Source organism: Telopea speciosissima, chromosome 11, assembly GCF_018873765.1.
Source record: "Telopea speciosissima isolate NSW1024214 ecotype Mountain lineage chromosome 11, Tspe_v1, whole genome shotgun sequence".
Lineage (NCBI taxonomy): Eukaryota > Viridiplantae > Streptophyta > Magnoliopsida > Proteales > Proteaceae > Telopea > Telopea speciosissima.
Genome location: NC_057926.1, coordinates 5,477,428 through 5,496,261, shown reverse-complemented (window position 1 = coordinate 5,496,261; position 18,834 = coordinate 5,477,428). Strand labels below are relative to the sequence as shown.

The 18,834-nt window shown below is 38.9% G+C and overlaps 2 protein-coding genes across 2 annotated transcripts; one reads left to right on the top strand and one right to left on the bottom strand.

Moving 5' to 3' along the window:
• Window positions 1-4,754: 4,754 nt before the first annotated feature.
• Window positions 4,755-5,345, bottom strand: LOC122644699 (putative invertase inhibitor). Its single transcript, XM_043838094.1, has one exon. The coding sequence runs from the start codon at window positions 5,343-5,345 to the stop codon at window positions 4,755-4,757; it is 591 nt and encodes a 196-aa protein (XP_043694029.1).
• A 5,366-nt stretch (window positions 5,346-10,711) lies between these two features.
• LOC122645659 (coniferyl alcohol acyltransferase) lies at window positions 10,712-15,014 on the top strand. Its single transcript, XM_043838978.1, has 2 exons — window positions 10,712-12,137; window positions 14,998-15,014. Exon 1 carries the CDS (start codon window positions 10,772-10,774, stop codon window positions 12,128-12,130), a length of 1,359 nt encoding a protein of 452 aa, XP_043694913.1. The 5' UTR covers window positions 10,712-10,771; the 3' UTR covers window positions 12,131-12,137; window positions 14,998-15,014.
• The last annotated feature ends 3,820 nt before the right edge of the window (window positions 15,015-18,834 follow it).

Genomic DNA, 18,834 nt, shown 5'->3' with positions numbered 1-18,834 from the left:
GATGAATAGATAGATAGATATTTCATCTCCGGCCGGCCACCAACCCCCTCTTTCCCCCAATTATTTCTATTTGATTATACAAATCATGTGACAACACAAATGATGGTGTTTGACATACAACAAAGCCTTGTATTCAAAAAAAAAATATATATTTTTAAACAAGGAGATTAATTTTTCAATACTGGCCTATCTATCTATAGTTGTTTACTCTGTGTGGGATCCAAACAGGGTAGAAGGGGGGAAAATGGAGTTATGAGACTTGGAATTAGACATATATGCACATTCAACTTTGAAGGCTGCTGATTGACTTGGCTCTCGCTGCGTTGCCTTGTCAATTGGGTTGCGGGTCAATAATGATGTTCCAAAAATCTAGATGAACCGTCTGGGTTCACCGGAATTAGCGAACCACCATTTGGTCCTAATTAGACGGCTGGTCCGGTGTATTGTTTTGCTCAGAATATTTCGTTAAGACAATACAATCAGAGCAGAAATTTGCAGACTCTGGAATTGGGATGGAGTAAGATCCGAATCGGACTGAATCGTCCAATTCAATTGATTCCAAGCTGTCATTTTGTGATGAAAATAGAATCGGCTCAGGAATTGGGAATCAGTCTAATTCAAAAGTGGATTACAAAGAAATTGACTAGGAATCAGCCGGTTTGGATCCAATGCTGCTGATCCAATTTAGATTCAGACTAACAATTAGGAATGGGGGGAAATTGAGATCATTGTCAGTTGATTCCAATCCGAATCCACAATTTCAATTCCCGATTCTTGGAACCCTAACTTCTACTTGGCTTTTGATGTACTAGCATAAAACGTCCATCTCGCTTTTATTAATTGCCCCCAAGGTTTTGAAACTTGGACTTGGGAATGAAATCGGTCAAAGAGGATTTCAATCTAGATTGACCTGAATCTGTTCAAGAATCGAGAATCAATGCTATTTTATGATGAAATTTGAGTTTGTTCAAGATTCGGGAATCATTCATGAATTGGTTCAATTCAAGATGGATTACAAATAAAATGACTAGAATTCAACCAATTCAACCAATACGCTTCCGATTTAGAAAACAACAAAAATGGTGAAAATTGAGATCAACGTCAGTCGATTCCAATCTGATTCCCGACTTTTGAAACCATGATGTCCCTTTCGAGGGATTTTTGAAGAAAAAAATACAAAAAACCCTGATTTACTTTTAGCAACAATAAACGTGCCATGCTCATAGCAGAAACCACACCCTGCTTTCTAGGTCAGGGACACGGATCTTTATCGTCTGCATTTATCTATCCCTCCATTTCTTTCATTTAGTCTCATAAGGGGGGAAAATGACCACCCTACCCCCTGTCCAAACACACTGCCCAAGTGGGATCCACTCCCCTCTATTAGATGAAATGGAGAAAATGGAAGGACAGATAAATGGAGACGATAATTTTCCCAGGGACACGGAACACCTCACAGTTGATCTGAAGCATCCCTACACTTCTGTATATTATTTTGTAGACTCATAGCATAGAATAATGGTACTGTAGGAGTGCTTACTTTCAAAGAAGACATCATTCTGGCCCTTTGGGAGCCCAGGTGGCGACAGGTTGGCTTAGCATGTACGTTGAATTGGCGTGCATTTGTTATAATGTAGTTTGAGTAATTGATACCTGGGATACCCAATGTTTGGAGAAATTATAAATTGGATACCTAATGTTTGGAATATTATCATTTGGAGTACCTCATGTTTCATAGATATGAAGTTTAGGTACCTTAAGTTTAATGATTCAACGTTCGATGTTCCTTATTAGTGCGACGGGTGAGACTGGGAGGGGATTCGGGAAGGGTGGGAAAGAGGCATGAGAGGGAGGGACTGGGTATATTATTGGTGAAGTCTGATCTCAATCCAGAAAGTGTAGTGGGGATCTTCAGAGGCCCGTTTTGGTCTTGAAACAAATCCGGATCGGATGGCCTAAAAAATGCATACGTCCCCGCCAAAGGGTTTTGTAAAATTGCTTCAGAGAATGGTGAAGTAGTTCTATCGTCAACCGTGGATGTAGCATTATTGTAGAATCCCATTTCTCGGCAGTGTTTTTCTAACAGGGTGGTGATGACAATGGTGGCGGCGACAATGGCTACAATGGCAGTGATGAGTATAATTGCGATTGGGTATTATTGTAAATTCAAAAAGTAGTACCTCAAACATTATTTTTCAGACGCTGGTTACCCAACATATAATATCACCAAACGTTGGATACCCTATATTTCATTTACACTTACAGTTTTCACCAGCATTGGCCGTGAGGCTTTTGAAAATGTCGGGTATGGGGTATCATGGTTCATAGTATTGACTTGGAATCGGTGGATTCGTTAGGATCGGATTGGTAGCGGTCTTTGATTCTTGACTGATCCGATACCAATCCACTGCTACTAACCAAGTGTAAAAAAAAGTAACTAAATTTGATTTGAGAGAAAAAATGTCATCTGGTCGGCGTCTAGGTGTGTACCTACGTCCAGGGCCTCAAACACAGTCGAACGTGAGTTGACCGGACACCCCTAAGGAAAGGCAGGGATGCGCCTTTTCTCGTTTGATTTTTGTTTAAAACAAGCAGCGGTAGTTCCATCAGATCAGCGTGATTCAAGGCAATCCGGATCGGCATTGGATCAATATCGGGGAAGACTGATCCCAATCCGTTTCCTGATTACTAAGACCCTGGGGGTATACCTCTCTATACTTACGTCCATTTTTGATAACCATTTTGCTATTATGCTAGCGTGGTCGGAATTGGTCAAAATGCTTGTTCATTTGCACTCTATGGGTACCTTCCAAGCCATTCCCGTCGGAGATCCAGGCTGATTTTTTCTGATCCTTCGACAAAAAGATTCATTCTCTTCATAAAAAAATAGGAGGTAGAACCAATAAAGATTTCTTTTTCAATTCATCCCTGGAATTGGGATACCTCATTCAAGAATTTTTTGGATTCAATATATAGGAATCAATAGAAAAGACAAATCCTTTATTCCTGATTACTAAAACCCTGGGGTATACCTCTCTAAACTTGCGTCTGTTTTTCGTAACCATTTTGCTTTTATGCTAGTGTGGTCGGAATTGGTCAAAGTGCTTGTTCATTTGCATTCTACGGGCCAATTCACTTCAAAGGAATATAAAGGGGTGAATTGGACGTTCAAACGCATTCCGGTTGCGTTTTTCGGTTCTTCCCTCATATCCTCACCCCTATCATGGTTTTAGGTATACGATCCATATCGGTATTGGTATCCATCCATATTGGCCATATTAGATGGTTTTGCCCTTAAAGATATATATCTGATATGATATCGGTTATGTATTGATATGGGTGTTGGTCAATATTGATATAAATCGGCCGATACGATCGATCCAAGTGATGCTTAAACTCATGCCACCTATTGATGAAGTCGAAACTATCCTCAGGTGTGACCATTTGATGGTACCAATGCCCATGGTGAAGTGAACAAACTTAACAAACTCAGTCCATTACCAGGTATGGTAAAACTAATTTGTCAATAGATGTCATAATTATTATGATTACAAAATTTTTCCTTTTCTTTTTTATATTGATTCACCTTTCCCTTTCTTTGGCATGCCCCCCACTTTTCTTTGGGATGTACTTGAACTTGATTGTTGCAATTAGTGTTAATGTATATTGTCCCAGTGTTTGTTGTAAACCTAAAAGGTCCCAATGAATTGAGCCATCATCTTTCCATTCTCCTCGACAAGGGGAGGCTCTGGCTATTCGATCAACTCTCCCTCAGTCCATTTCAGAATGCTTCGATAGAGTTTTGGTGGAATCCGACAACAAAGATCTCATTCGGCTTGTTGTCAAGCCTACCAAGCCGGCCCCCATAGCCGTATTGTCTATTAATGTTGATGATATTTGGTATTTGATGTCCAATTTTGTTCATTGTCACTTCACATATGTTCCTAGGGAGTTTAACCCTAAGTGTTACTGACTCTCTACCTTGACAAGAAGGCATTATCAATAAGGTGTAAGATAGTATGGCTAAATTCTACTCCTTGATTCCAAGATTTGTGTTATGTGGATGCCTCGGCCTTGTCACGTTTATCTCTTTAATAATTTTTTTTTTTACCAAAAAAAAAAACAAAGATCTTAATTAGAAGACTTTTTGAGTTGGAGAAGGCCAGAAGGGAGGAAAAGCAGAGATCGGAGGGGTTTTATATATAGGGCACGTGACTGCGGGAGCCAAAAGGCTAACGGTGAATAGAGTGAGAAGACAGACGATCGAGAAGAAGCATTTCTACTTAATGAGATCGAGAAGATTTCTACTGCAGAAGAGAAGACATTTGATGCCATATGCATTTGGGACGAGCAGTAAAATTGGAAAATACTAAAACCTAAGAGGGTATTTATGAACCCAAAGGGGAATGGAATTGTTCTATTTCCTTGGCTGCTAGCCTTGTAGCAGGAACATTCTTGCTATGGGCGTAGCAGCCAAATTTTTTCCGTTGATTCATTTCAATAAAGAATTATTCTCGTATGACCAGTTGGAATATGAAAGTTTCTTCCTACCAGAGTATACATAGAAGTGATTAACATCACTCCATACAAGCAGAGAAAAATCCTCTGGATATATTAAGTAGAAACTAATATACATTAGGAAGACCTGATTGATTAATACTATCATAGCAGAAACAGAGAAGAGAAAAGTGGATTAACGTCTTATTATTATTACTTGATTACTTATATATAAATGACATTAAAAGATCTAAATATTAATCAAGTAGAACCTTTCCCTGGAGAGCTTGCAGTATCCTAACAGACAATGCAGACAAAGTCTGCACAAAATGGTTCTTCTCCCTCAATGGTGAATCATCGACGCCGCGTTTCTTGAATTCATCCATACATTTGGGAACAATAGCCCATGTAACATCTGCCATATTCGCTTCAGCACTCATAAGAACATTTGCCTCTGCAAATGAACGAGCTTGTTGGAGCATAGAGTTTCCATTGTCATATATCACTTTGCACAAGTCTAAGCATGACTTGAGTGATGGATCTTTGGTTTGGTTACTCAGTTGGGCTGCAAATGATGAAGCTTGAGTGAAATTGGTTCGAGCAAGGTCGAAGGAGATCATGGCTAATCCATAAAGATCTGCTGTTTCAGTTCTGGGATCACTTCCAAGTGCATCTAGACAGAAAATGAGATCTGAGAACTTGTTACATAAATCAATGGCAACTCTATTGGTTAACTCTTCAAGTTCCAGTGCTGAGGTTGTTGGGTAGTTGATGTTAAGAAAGAAAATGAAGGCTAGAAGAAGGATCAGTAATGAGTGATAATGGCTGGTATTATTACTTGCTTCCATTTCATGAAAAAAATGGATCAGAAATTCAGAAATAATAATATTCGTGAAACTAATTAGAATTTGATTTGATCATAGAGAAATCAGATGTATAGTAGATATATATAGCCGGTCTCCCAATATATCCTTACTATCAATATATACCATGAAAAATGCACATATACCATAAAAGGGCACAATCAGATCTATTCTTGAGGATATTGTGTTTCTTTCCTCTTCTTTTTAAAGTGGTAATTTCACCTAGGGCTCATGTTCTCTGTGCCGCAGCGCAGGCTGCGCCCAAACACATGGGCATGCCACTTAGAGGGCAGGGTGGTCATTGCGTCCAACCCCATGTGTCTGGGCACAGCCTGCGCCCCCATTACAGAGAACATTCTCCCTTTCAATTATGTTCAAAGTGAGATTAATCTGTGACATATACAATGGTCTGGTGTATATGGATTATGGTCTGACCAAATTCTAATCCATGGATTCAGGACATGTTTTATACTCCTGCCATGAGTATCACATGCACTTTATGAATAAAGTCTTTTTGTTGACACCTCCAAAAAAAAGGGTGAATTACATGACACCCCTTGGAACTCTACTCCCTAAAAAATAAGTAATCAAAAAAATACAATAAACGTGAAATTTTTTTTTTTTTTAATGAATGAGAGCATATATTAACCAAGACTAGAGGGGATGCATATATGTTTGTACATATAAACGCGAATTGCTTGCACTGAAGTCTGAGGAGAAAGAGAGAGAGGCCACATGTTGGAATGGCGGCATCTGATCTTGTACAAGAACCTGATCCAGACTCTATATCTATACCATAGAATTTGACAAATCTACCTCCATCACACTCGAGTCCACTCTACTCATGGAGATCTTGAGTCAAAGTCAAATAAAATTCGAGTTAGGAGAAAAGTCTACCCTTTTACTACAAGTCAACATTCCCTCGCTACATAGTACACACCACACTTTCGATGGTTTGTTAGCTTAGTCTATGTGATAAACATCTATACATTCCATATCACTAATAAAGTTTTCAGTCTTAATTTAAAGTAAGTTAAGAAATTTCCTAAAATTATAGAATTACGATTGGCAGTTTTTATCTATATTTTTCTTAAGGGGAGGGGGAGGTAACACCCTGGAGATTTGAACTCGAGACTTCTTAGTGTGCATCAGCATGAAGAGAACCACAACTCACCAACTGCACTAAGTAATTTTTGTTAAATAATTATAGAATTACCATTTCAGTGTAATGGATCTTAGCTAGTGGCATTTGTATGGTTTGATTCACGCTTTGAACTCATTTAAAAGGGTGTTGCGTTACTTGTTTGAATTAAAACTTGACCAATGAGCTTGGAAGCAATACTCTATGATGTGGCCTAGGGGTGAAATAGGCTGGGATTTTTCTAAAACCCTAGCACAACCCTAAGTCAGGCTTAGGTATCTCAGTCCAGGCCACACCCTGCCTCGCTTAGCCCAGCCCATGTTGGCTCTGATTGACCCTGATCGGGCCGGGCTTGGCCAGGTTAGCCTTGATTGATCCTAATTTTTACCAAGGATGAATTGGTCTTGATTGATCCTAATTTTTGCTAGGGCCTGATTGGCTCTGATTTGCCCTACTTTTTTGCCATTTACGTCATCTTATGAATTAAAATAATGAGACACATGTGATTGGGTATTGGTTTGTTTCATCTTTAATTTTGACTATTAAACTTTTCTTTTGGTTAAAAAGCTTAGTTCAATTTTAAAATTATAAATATTTTCGTTCAATAGATAATTAGCCTTTTTTTGGATAAATCAATAGACAATTAGATATTAAACAAAAATTGTAAAATGTATACAATAAATTGTAAAGCATAATCTAACACAGGGCCTAAAAATTTCAATCCTAACCTGTCTAAGGATTGAAAAATCCAATCCAAACCCTATTCAGGCTTAGGGCAGGCTTGGACCGACAGGGCCAAACTTACAGCCACACGGCAACTTGTAATGGATTAGAACGAAAAAACAAAATCTTTGAGATCTTTTACAATCCATCGCTATGCCCATCTTTTAAGAAGATTTTTATTAATCCTTTCCTTTTGGACCTTTTAAAAAAATGGATTGATGGTATGACACCATATAGCCTCCATTATTGACTTTTTTGGAAAATCGATGATGGAAAATACTATATGTTCTAACTTATTGCCTAAACTGTCTAGACATATAGATAGTTTGTCTTTTATGTTATATGATATATACCTAATTAAGTCAGGAGAGACCTCTAGTATTAACCAAATGCAAGTTTAATTAAGGGTATTAATTTGGAACTGGAATAAAAATCAAAATCGGAACCACATCGAATAAGCCAAGCCGAACCGAACTGAATGAAATTCGAATCCAACTTGGTTCTAAAATGTAGGAATTGAGTTTGGTTCGATTCAGTTCCAATTCTAACATAGGAACCGAATTCCGAAACTAAAACCAAACCAAAGTTGGATACCAGTTTATTATACTATATTAATATATTATAGTATTAATGTATATTATAATATATATTACTAATATTAGTATCAGATCTTATAACACAACTATATTATAATATTGTATTTTAGTGTACTATATTATGGTATATAACCTGATTATAGGAACGAAATCCGAACCGTGTAAGAACCGAATAGAATAGAACCGTTCGAACAAGTTTGGTTTGAGTGTCGAATTTCAGAACCAATTTGATTCTCAGTTTGATTTCGTATCACACCAACAGTCTCAACCCCCCTGGTGGAAGAAAGGTTTGAAACCAATTTTTTCCCCCATGTATCACGTATTGTATTATTTGGAGCCAATTCTACAGGATCCAGATCTTCTACGGTGCAACGAGCATTGACTGCCTTACCCCTACCCAAGCGCCTTGCCTGAGAAGGGGTAAGGTAGTCATTGCACACGGCCCTATGTCTGCGTAGCACAAGCAAGACAGAGCAGCGCGCCGTAGAAGATTTGTGTTGAATTCCACAAGCATCCAAGTTAACTGTGCTACCAAAGATCAGAATATATCAAGTTTTTTTTTTTGGAAAATGAATCGGGTTTTGGCCCGTTGCACCGGGCGGTCTACAGACTAAATGAACTGATGACTACCAGTAGTACTACGGTTTAATGGTCAAACCAACAACGCATTGTGGTCCAACCGTTCTTGTAGACGATTCAATCTCAATCTTTTTTGTTTCTTGTTTTTCGCACAAGGCCCAGAATCGTGTCCATAGACCTTCAAATCTCAAATGTTTCATTCCATCAGATAAAAGGTTCCAATCGAATGGCATCTAGCTATATATATAGAGAGAGAGAGAGAGAGAGAACAGTACCTACAGATTCGATTTCTGTCTCATCACATATGTATTTACATAAGGGAATATCAATCATAGATTCAAACTGGGAATTGAATCACCCACTTACTTACTATTGGGTGCTGGTCTGCCAACGTCACTACAAACCTAACGATCGACAGTGAGAGAAAGAGAGAATCTGAGATTTTGAACCGTCCATGGTGCTCCCCCACCATGAAGGTGACAAGCACTATGAAGACAATGCCAAACCTTATTGTCCCTTCAAATTGCATTTCCGAAAAAAAGGCAACTATAGAGACTACACACAACTCCACACCATGAATTGGATCGGGTCTTATCCGGTATATCCATTTTTATTTAATCAGATCCGTGCTTAAGAGAATGCCCATTTGGGTTCCCTCATCTTTGCATGAAAGGGAGGATATATATAGAACCCTAATTTGCTGGAAATGCAGACCCAATCTCCTACCTAATTACATGTCAAGTTTCAGACCAAATGCCAAATAACAGTTCGAAACCCTAGAACCATTGAACGGTGCATAGACTACCAAAAAAGTTGCACCCTAATACATGAGGGAGAATATGATGGAATTTGGCTACAAACTTAAAAAAAACAAGGATCGAATTTTCCATCAAACACGGTAAATGAGAATCTATTCATCACAGGGCTTCAGATGCAACGGATTGGTTAGTTAATTTGGCTTGTGAAACAACCAACTCTATTTTCTATATAGAGCAGGAGGTCCCTTCAGAGTTTCATCATATCACTCGAGAGGACAAAGCAGATTTATTGATTGTAAGGGTTCAGGTTGGGATAAGGCAGGTTAGGACTTCCCCCTCCCCCCTTGTATTGTTTTCCCACAATCATTAATATAATCTTAGGGGCTTCCTCTGGTCCCAGATAATATTTAGGTAAAAATAAAAAGGGAGCTTCGGATGCACACATGAAGGCATTAGGAGGCTATTTTGGAGAACATACTAAACCCTATAGGAAATGGTGTGGACTTGTGGTGAACCTTCACCAGTAATGAAATAAAATTTTCTCTTTAAAAAAACAGAGAAAAGCTACGTGGCTCCTGCATCTTAACACAAGAGCACACGAAATTACTGCCCAACCTATCAGGATCATTATCACCTCCAATTCTGACACCCTCCAATCCCTCACATAGGTGCTGAAATGACCACCCTACCCACACTGCCTAAGGTGGGATAGGGTGGTCATTTCAACTCCTATGTGAGGAATTGGAGAAGTGTCAAAATTGAAAGAGACAAAAATTCAAGTTGCCCCAACCTAAATCAGCATGAATCTCCATGGGATTCTAAACCATCTGTGTTGACAGCTAAAGAGCACATGCTATTGACAATGACGGATCATTGTCAAGAAAGGCTATTTCTTGTCTAATCTTTATATGTTGTAGCCTCGGAGAGACAACCATTGACCCGACCACCGACTGACCAATTATGTAACCCAACAGAACTGGTAAACGGGTCAAGTTGGGTTGCGATGTTTAACTATAGAAAATTATCTCCTTCGGTTCTCATCCGGCTCAGTTCCCCAGTGCCTCTATTAAGGGGGGAGGTGGATCCCCCTCGGGCAGATTGTTTGGACAGAGGTAAGACGGTCATTGCACCAACTTTGTTAGAGGTATTGGGAATTGGACGGACAGGGAACTAGAAGGGATAAAGATCCACTATTGGCCTCTAATTCTGAGACCCAATTCAAAGCTGCAAGCACCATGTTTTAATGTGTTATAGATCGAGTTTCCCTCCACCCACCCATTCATCGAGGGCTGGGAAAGGGCGAGAATGGGTCTCTGAAGGGTATCTTGAAATATACTAAAACCCTAACAGGGGCTTTTGTGAATGCTAAGATGGTGGGTGAACCGCCCTTTATAGGTGGAAGAAAACTTTGTCCAAATCCCTTATTGTCATTATTTGTTCCATCAAAAGATCCTGAAATGTAATCCTCCAATAGGATGACTTATTTTTCACATTCCCCTCGAAGAACTTCTATGATAAATAAGCCACTAGTTAATTTCATACACAAACCAAAGCAAGAGAAAAATCTTCTTTAGTAGCTTTTCTAAGTCTAGCTTCTACAACACTTCCGGCCTAATGGAGATTGAAAATCCGGTCAGTGATGATTTCGACGTAAAATTCACCGGAAAAAGTATTGTTAAGGCTTCAGATGTTCCCTCACAACCAAAGGTCATCTCCCTTTCAAATCTTGATCTTCTTTCCGGCCGCTTTCCGGTCACATACTTCTATGTCTACCCCAAAGCACCACCATTCAAGAGCTTCACTACCATTGTTAAAGAACTTAAGAGTTCTCTTACAGGTACCCTCAAACACTATTACCCATTTGCTGGTCGAATTGTTACAAATCCAAAGACATGTGAGCCAGAGATAGTATGTGACAACCATGGTGCTCTACTTGTAGAAGCCTATGCAAATATTTCCTTAGAAGAATTAAACTTCTACAATCTAAACAAGTCTCTACAAGGTAAACTAGTCTCTACAAAATCTGAATTTCCATTTCATGTTCAAGTAACGAATTATGCCTGTGGTGGTATCTCCATTACATTCACCTTTGATCACGCATTAGGGGACGCGAGCGCCTTCGGTAAATTTCTTGTTTCATGGTCGGAAATAGCTCAAGGGAAGTCGATTTCGTGTTTACCGGATCATCGAAGATATCTCCGGCCGCGCATTCCTCCTACTTATGACCCTTCATTAGACCATAGATTCGTTTCATGCAAGTTGGAGGAGATAATCAATATGCCAGCAAATGATATCTTGCTCAAACGGCTCTATCACATTGATGCAACAAGTATAGATTATTTGCAGAAGTTATCATCAATGGAAGGTGTGAAGAGAACAAAAATTGAGGCTTTCTCTGCATATGTTTGGAAGATTATGGTGAGGAGCATTGATGAATCGAACACTCATTGTAAGATGGGGTGGTTAGTGGATGGACGTAAAAGAATGTGTGAAGATACCAATTCCATGTCTAATTATATTGGAAATGTATTGTCTGTGGCTGTTGGAAGGGCAAGTGTGGTGGATTTGAAGGAATTGCCACTTTCAAGTGTGGCAACTATTGTTCATGAATCAATTGGAAAGGTAACTAATGAAGCTCATTTCTTGGATTTGATTGATTGGATTGAGTGTCACAGGCCAGGTTTGATGTTAGCCAAGATTGTGTTAGGCAGGGGAGGACCTGCACTTGTTGTGTCGTCCGGTCGGCGGTTTCCGGTGGCGGAATTGGACTTTGGGTTTGGGTCTCCGGTGCTGGGTACAGTATGTTCAACAATATCAAGGATAGGTGTTGGGTATATGAACCAGAGGCCGAGTGCAAAGGGGGATGGCTCATGGGTAGTGTCTGCTATCTTATGGCCGGCATTGGTCACTGCTTTGGAATCAGATCCTCATCACATCTTCAAGCCAATGTCCAAAACTCTACTTGGTTTTTGAGTGATCTTCTCTTTGTTTATGTTTTTAGATTGTGCGTTTGTGTGTGTGTTTTGACTGCTGATGTCTAATGTCCCACAAAAAACATAGTGAAGAGATTCTCTCTTTACCATCGGTAATTGGAATAGTGAATGTCATCATTAACTGTCACCCTTTCTCTCTCTTTAGTTTTTACAATGTTACGAAGAAGCCAGTTTCGATTCAGATTTAAATGTCTAACTCTCTAGGGAAAGATCCCAATTTTCGATACATGGTTGATATAGTAGGGGCAGACCTGTAATTTTGTCTTGGGTATAAAACTAAGGGAGAGGGTTTTTCGAGCAAGTATCATAGGGGAGTGACCCATGAGGAGCAATGAAATGGTTTCATTCATTGGGGGCGGAGAAGCCATTTCTTTTATACGAGGAGAGAGATGAGAAAGAAGGTGCTAGTGTATCCTCCGTAGTGGATTCAAAGAACATTTTTATCCTAAACCTAATAGAATGCATTTAATCATTTATATACATCGATATCTCTCTTAAGAAAATATATTTTTGGTGGGTGGGTTGAGGGAAGAGGGGGGGGGGGGGGGGAGGAGATCATATATATTGAAACTTAAGAATATTAATTACAGGCTTTGAAAGGCGTTTTTTAGTTAGTTTAGACTGACATTCCCCATACCATCTCAACATTTTTTCGCCACTAATGGTTGGTCATATGATTGAATTTGATTTTAATTGTGGTGTAGAGTATAATGTTTTCATCATGTGTGAGTTTTCAGCCAGTCACTGTATGGGTATTGATTACTGGATAGGTGCTGACTGATGAGCTTGGTTCGATGAAGTCTTATATGGGAGTCGATCTCTCCTTAGTGGGTAAAGGCTTTAGTTAATCCATTCTAAAAGTGTAAAGGTTGTTTTATTATATGTGTGGACCTATTAACAATCGAGCCTATAATGGGAGAGTCGCCATTTGTTTTATACGAGAAATGGTCTCTTTAATGGGTAGAGCCTTCAGTTAATCCATTCTAAAAATGTAAAGCTTGTTTTATAATGTGTGGACCTATTAAAAACCTAAGCCTATTATGGGGGAGTTGTCAGTTGTTCTATTTGACATGGTTGATCCCTGTTCTTAATCTATATAATGGTAACAATGCCCATTAATTAGTTGCTAATCCTAGTAATTTTATATAAAAGGGAGCAGACAAAATCAACAGTGTAAGGAAAACGATTATGGAAAATTCTTCTTCAAATGCTATGGATCCAGTTATGGGATTCCATCTTGAATCTTTTGTTTTGTGTTTCATATTCAATGATTCACCATGTTGATTGTTTAATTAAATCTAACCTGCAATCACCCATGGGTGCCCTTTTGCAAAATGTCACTTAATTGGCATCAAATATCTATCATGAAATGGTTCCATTGGAGCCCAAATTTTTTGCACATATTGACTCTAGATGCCATGCCTACATGTCGAGTTTCAACACAATCCAAATTGGCTAGGTAACAAATAAACCATTAATATATTGTTTTTTCTTATCGATAGTTTTTGATGTATCATCATTTTATTAATTGTTTGTAGTTCTCTTAGGAGTCCTATTTTTGGGATCCGGATCCTCTACTTTCGTGTTGCCCCTACTGTCATGCGCCTCAAACACAACAAGGCGGTAAAGATCGCCTTACCCCCGCTTGGGTAGGGGCAAGGCGGTCTTTTCACCACCTTACTGTGTCTGGGGTGCATACAATTGTATGGGCACCTCGACAGTAAAGAACCCCGACGTCTTATTTTCGTCATGTCTACCTTTAGTTTGTATTCTATTTTTTTTTCTCTTAATTTATTTTTTATTCTTAAAAAATAAATAAAAATATAAAAAATCTAAGACCACAAAAAGGATGGAGGAGACAACATGGGAGGGTTATTGATGGACTTTAATGCTGAAATTTGATAGAATACCAATTGAACGGTGAATTATCTCTCCATTAATGATCGATCCCAATTGCCAACATCATCCAAGTAGTAGGGAATTTATAGTCAGATTTGATTTGAGAAAGACACCCACCTAAGGAAGGTGGTGGTCCATAGTCATTTCCCATCTGATAGTTCTACCGAGATATCCCAACCACCACACACGCGGTGGTGGTGGTGGTGGTGGTAGTAGTAGGTCATTAAACTACTTTTCAAGAATGAGAGAAGCGATGAATGGAACTAGTAGACATCAAATCATAGGTAGTGGAGGACCAGGGATGGAGGTGGAGGAGGAGACGCTGGCAAGGGGACAGCGGTGACATTTGATTGCTTTTGGTTGAGGGTGCAATGACCGTTGAATGAGGATTTAATTAGCTAGACAATGCCACGCAAATCACTAACAACATTTTTTTTCGACACAAGCTTGATGATGGATACAATTCTATTTTCGAATCTTTTAACTAGGGATGTAAACGGATTGGATTCGGCTCGAATAATGCTATATCAGCATCCGCCTCCGATTAGCTTTCGGATGGATTCGGATTGTGTTAAACGGATACGGACACAAATACAGATTGGATATTTTATCCGTTCACATGTAAATATAGTTTTTCGGATAGCTATAGCCTATCTATATCCACATCCGTTTAGCTTTCGGACGGATTCAGATAGTGCTAAACGGATACGAACACGAGTACGGAAACGGATTTTGACTATTCATTTACACCCCTACTTTTAACATCCACCATATTATTGTTTAAATCTTTATCTACTATTATATCCACTCTACTTTTATTATTTTTATCCCTTGTATATCAAAATTTAAAATCGCTCAATTCCTTAGTATTTTTATTCTTCCATCTAGTCGCTTGAATAAAGACTACGTTAATATTTCTTCTCCTTATAACATCTATTAATTCTAGACTCTTATCTTTCTACCCAAAAAAAAAATAAAATTCTAGACTCTTACCTGTTAAAGATCCAAGCAGCCCTTATTTTATTTTCATTTAAATTCTTAAGCTGAAGCCTAGATTATTCACACATTAGATCATAATCCAAAGCCTCAACCCAGCCCAGCCCACTCTAACCTGGGCTTGCGTACATACTGGAAATACAGCCATTTTCAAGATTAAATGTTTTCGCTTCCCCCTTTAGTGCTGGATGGCGAAGTGGTCACCTTTTTCCAGTTCATATAAAGTTTACCCTTTTCATTGTTTTGTTTTTTTTGAGATATTTTGTAAGATGGTAACCCACATGACAAAAAAATAAAAAAAAATAAAAAAAATAAAAAAAGAAAGAAAAAAAGAAAACGATTTATGACAAATCATGTGGAATTGAATTTTTATGGACATATAGATTCCAAGGACTGTACTCATATGTCAAATTTCCGCCTGTATTAGAGTCATCCATGCTGCCAAAAAAATTTGAAAAACAAAATCTAATTAGAATACTAAGGTCGTGTTTGGTAACGTTTCTATTTTTTATTTTTTGATATTTTTCTATGCTACTGGTACAAAAAAAATGGAATAAAGCATTTGAATTCACCAATTTGATTTTATGTGCTATTGAAGCAAACCGGCAAATAAAACACAAAATACACAATTTGACAAAACAAGGGTTACCTTGTTTTCTCAGTTTTAAAACATTTCAACTGAAGCAAAATTGGGAAAAAAAAAGAGACCCGATCTTTTTGAAGACACCTAGCTCCATCATCTTTTCCAACGAGTTGCACCTGTGAGGGTCTTCTCCAACGAAACCCTTACCACAACCGGTTCCTTGCAACATTGTCTTCTCCAACAGATAGCCGTTCTTCTTCTTCATCTATTTTTTGTGAGCCACCATTCTTCTTCTTCGTCTATTTTCTTCTCCTTCTTTTGCTCAGCTTCTTCCCTTCTTCTTCTGTTAAATTTTTTGCTTACGATTTAAGCCTTGTACTCTGATTTTTGTAGAAACCCTAAAACTCCAAGACATTGAAAAGCTTTTTCTCAACGATCGAAGGTCGACTCACAAATTCTGACTTCTCACACACCGATCCAAGCTCCACTTGTAAAAGGTGTTTCTGAATAAGTTTTACCAAACAGTATTGTGTTGCTTTTTTGTTATAAAAATGTTTCTGGAACAAGTTTACCAAACACCATTTTAGAGCCTAGAAACATGTTTCCAACACATAAATAGAAAAAAATTGATAAAGGTAAAAAACACATGTTCTAGAACAGAAGCATTACCAAACGCGATATAAGAGACAGGTGTTAAAAAAAAACCCAACCAGCCCAAGCCCACTCTAACTTGCCCTGAGCCCAGACAGGGCTGGGCTAAGCCTGGGATTAACATAGGGTTGGGCTGGGTTGAGGCTTTTCCTGACCCTGACAAGGCCAGATCAGGCCTGGGTTGAGGCCTCGGACTGAGTCCGCCTTGACCCGTTGACACCCCTAGTTGCACTTAATGGAGTATGTAAATAAATCACCACCCGATAAAGTGTTACCTGAACAGAGATGGGAACGTAGTGGAAGAGGATCTCGCACGGGTTTGGTTACAAGCTTCATGAACTCGAACGATCTCCTTCACGATCTTCGAATATCTTGTTAGGTTTCTCCACGAAGAAGAATTCCACACCACAAATCCACAGGGAGAGATGGAATCCCACAAAGTACACAATAATAACTTGATGAACAAGATTGAGAGTGTGAGAGATCTCAATGGTGCAAGAATGCAATTAGGTTTTGGCGTAACTTGATTATATTTATATATAATCAATCTCCACCTCCTCATAGTGGCCAACCCAACTAGTCCGATCGGCTACTCCATGGTTGGGTGCCAAACGTGAACCGGATCTATTCAGGTTCAGTTAACAAAGTAGAAAGAGGTGCATAACAAGCACCAGTGCACTTGAAAGGAGTTGTTCCACCGACCAATCCTTCGACACACTAGCAGTGTCAAACTACCAGAGAAAATCTATATCTGATATCAAAAAATCTAGAATTAATACTAGAATTTGAATGCAAACCTACCTACCACACGACGAATTTTTATCCTCTCAATTACACTGCCTGTACTTGACGTCAAGTACATCTAATAGAGGGAGGTGGACCCCACCTTAGGTAGTGTTTTCGGGCAGGGGGTAGGATTGTCATTTCTGCCTCCTCTGTTAGATGTACTTGACGTCAAGTACGGGCAGTGTAATTGAGAGGATAAAGATCCCCACACGACACTTTATGACATGTGGGAAATGATTCCAACAAAATTGGGCAAGCCCAACCCTTTCCTAAATTAGTATAAAGTTATTACATCCTAACCAAATATTTATTACCATTTACCTTTTTTTTAGGGTAAGTATTTATTACCATTTACCAATGTCCTAGTTCGTATTAGTTGTCCAAGAAGAAAATCTTTAATTTCCATTCTTCGAACTCCTTATAAATTGATAGCATCACTTGAACTCACATAGGAACTTGAAAGAAGATGATGATGATGGAGATTTTCTCATTTTCATGGCTATTAATACTTTCTAGCTATAGCCATGCCGAGAGCCCCAACCCTAATTGCAGCCCCTAGCAACGGCAATGGCAATTGCAATGGTAACATGCAATCACACCGATGATTACAATCTTTGCGTTGCATTACTACAATCGGGCCCTCGAAGCCTTACCGCTGACACGAAGGGCCTTGCCGGCATCAAGCTCAATTTTTATTTTTATTTTTTTTGGTCAAGAGAAGGTGGAGTAACGCCTCCACCAAGCGAGATCTATAGAAAAAGAGAAGAATCAACAAAGTTATCCTTCAGTAAAGAAGGATTTACAAAAAAAGGAGGTGGATGCAACCACCACACCTTAGAAAGCTTCAAAAGTGCATCCCCTTTAGCTAGAATATGGGCTTCCCTATTTACTGTCCTCGGAATGTACTGAAAAGAAACACTATCAAAAGAGGAGCATAGAGATTCAATGTCATCAACAATTGAGCGCACTGCTGCAGATCTATTTACACAAGCAATGACACTCATAGAGTCAGAGAGAATAAGGATATGATGCAGATTTAAGCTTCTAGCCAAAAGTAAGCCATCTCTTATGGCTTCCGCCTCCATAGCTGCTGGAGAAAAACTGCAACCAAACTTGCACTTTGCTGCAAAAAAGGCTTTTTGATGATCTTGGATCACAACTCCATGCCCTCCATTTAAGCAGTTTTTCTTCCACGCGCCATCAACATGGATAACAAAATGCCCGGCTGGAATCCGAGGGGAGATTGAAGAGACAGAAGCAAGAAATTTAAATGAGACCTTATTGCTACTAAGGCCAATCCTAGCTTCTTCAACAATACGGTAAAAAACCTGCAAGAGAGATGTTAAGTTAGAATGATTAAAGATATAATCATTGCGGAACTTCCAAATACACAATATCAGCGATACCCATTGAAGAACAGCATCACCTGGATCAGAGAACATAAAAGAAACGTTAAGGAATTGTTGTAATATATCAGCCATGGAAGCTCCTGAAAGGGCTTGAGAATCACTCCTAAAAGGAGAAGCTTTCCAGCATGCCGAGGCAAAATCACAATGAAAAGAATGTATGCATAACAAATTCTTCACTTTTCCAACATATTGGGCAAGTCGGGTCAGGTACCATGTTTCTAATAAAGAGTAATTGCTTGGTTGCAATGGATTCAGTACAACATCTCCATAAAAAGTGCTTCATTTTTGGCAACAAATTCAACTTCCAAATAGATTTCCAAATAGATTCACCTTTAGAGCTACATGCCAGGTTCTTGGAGT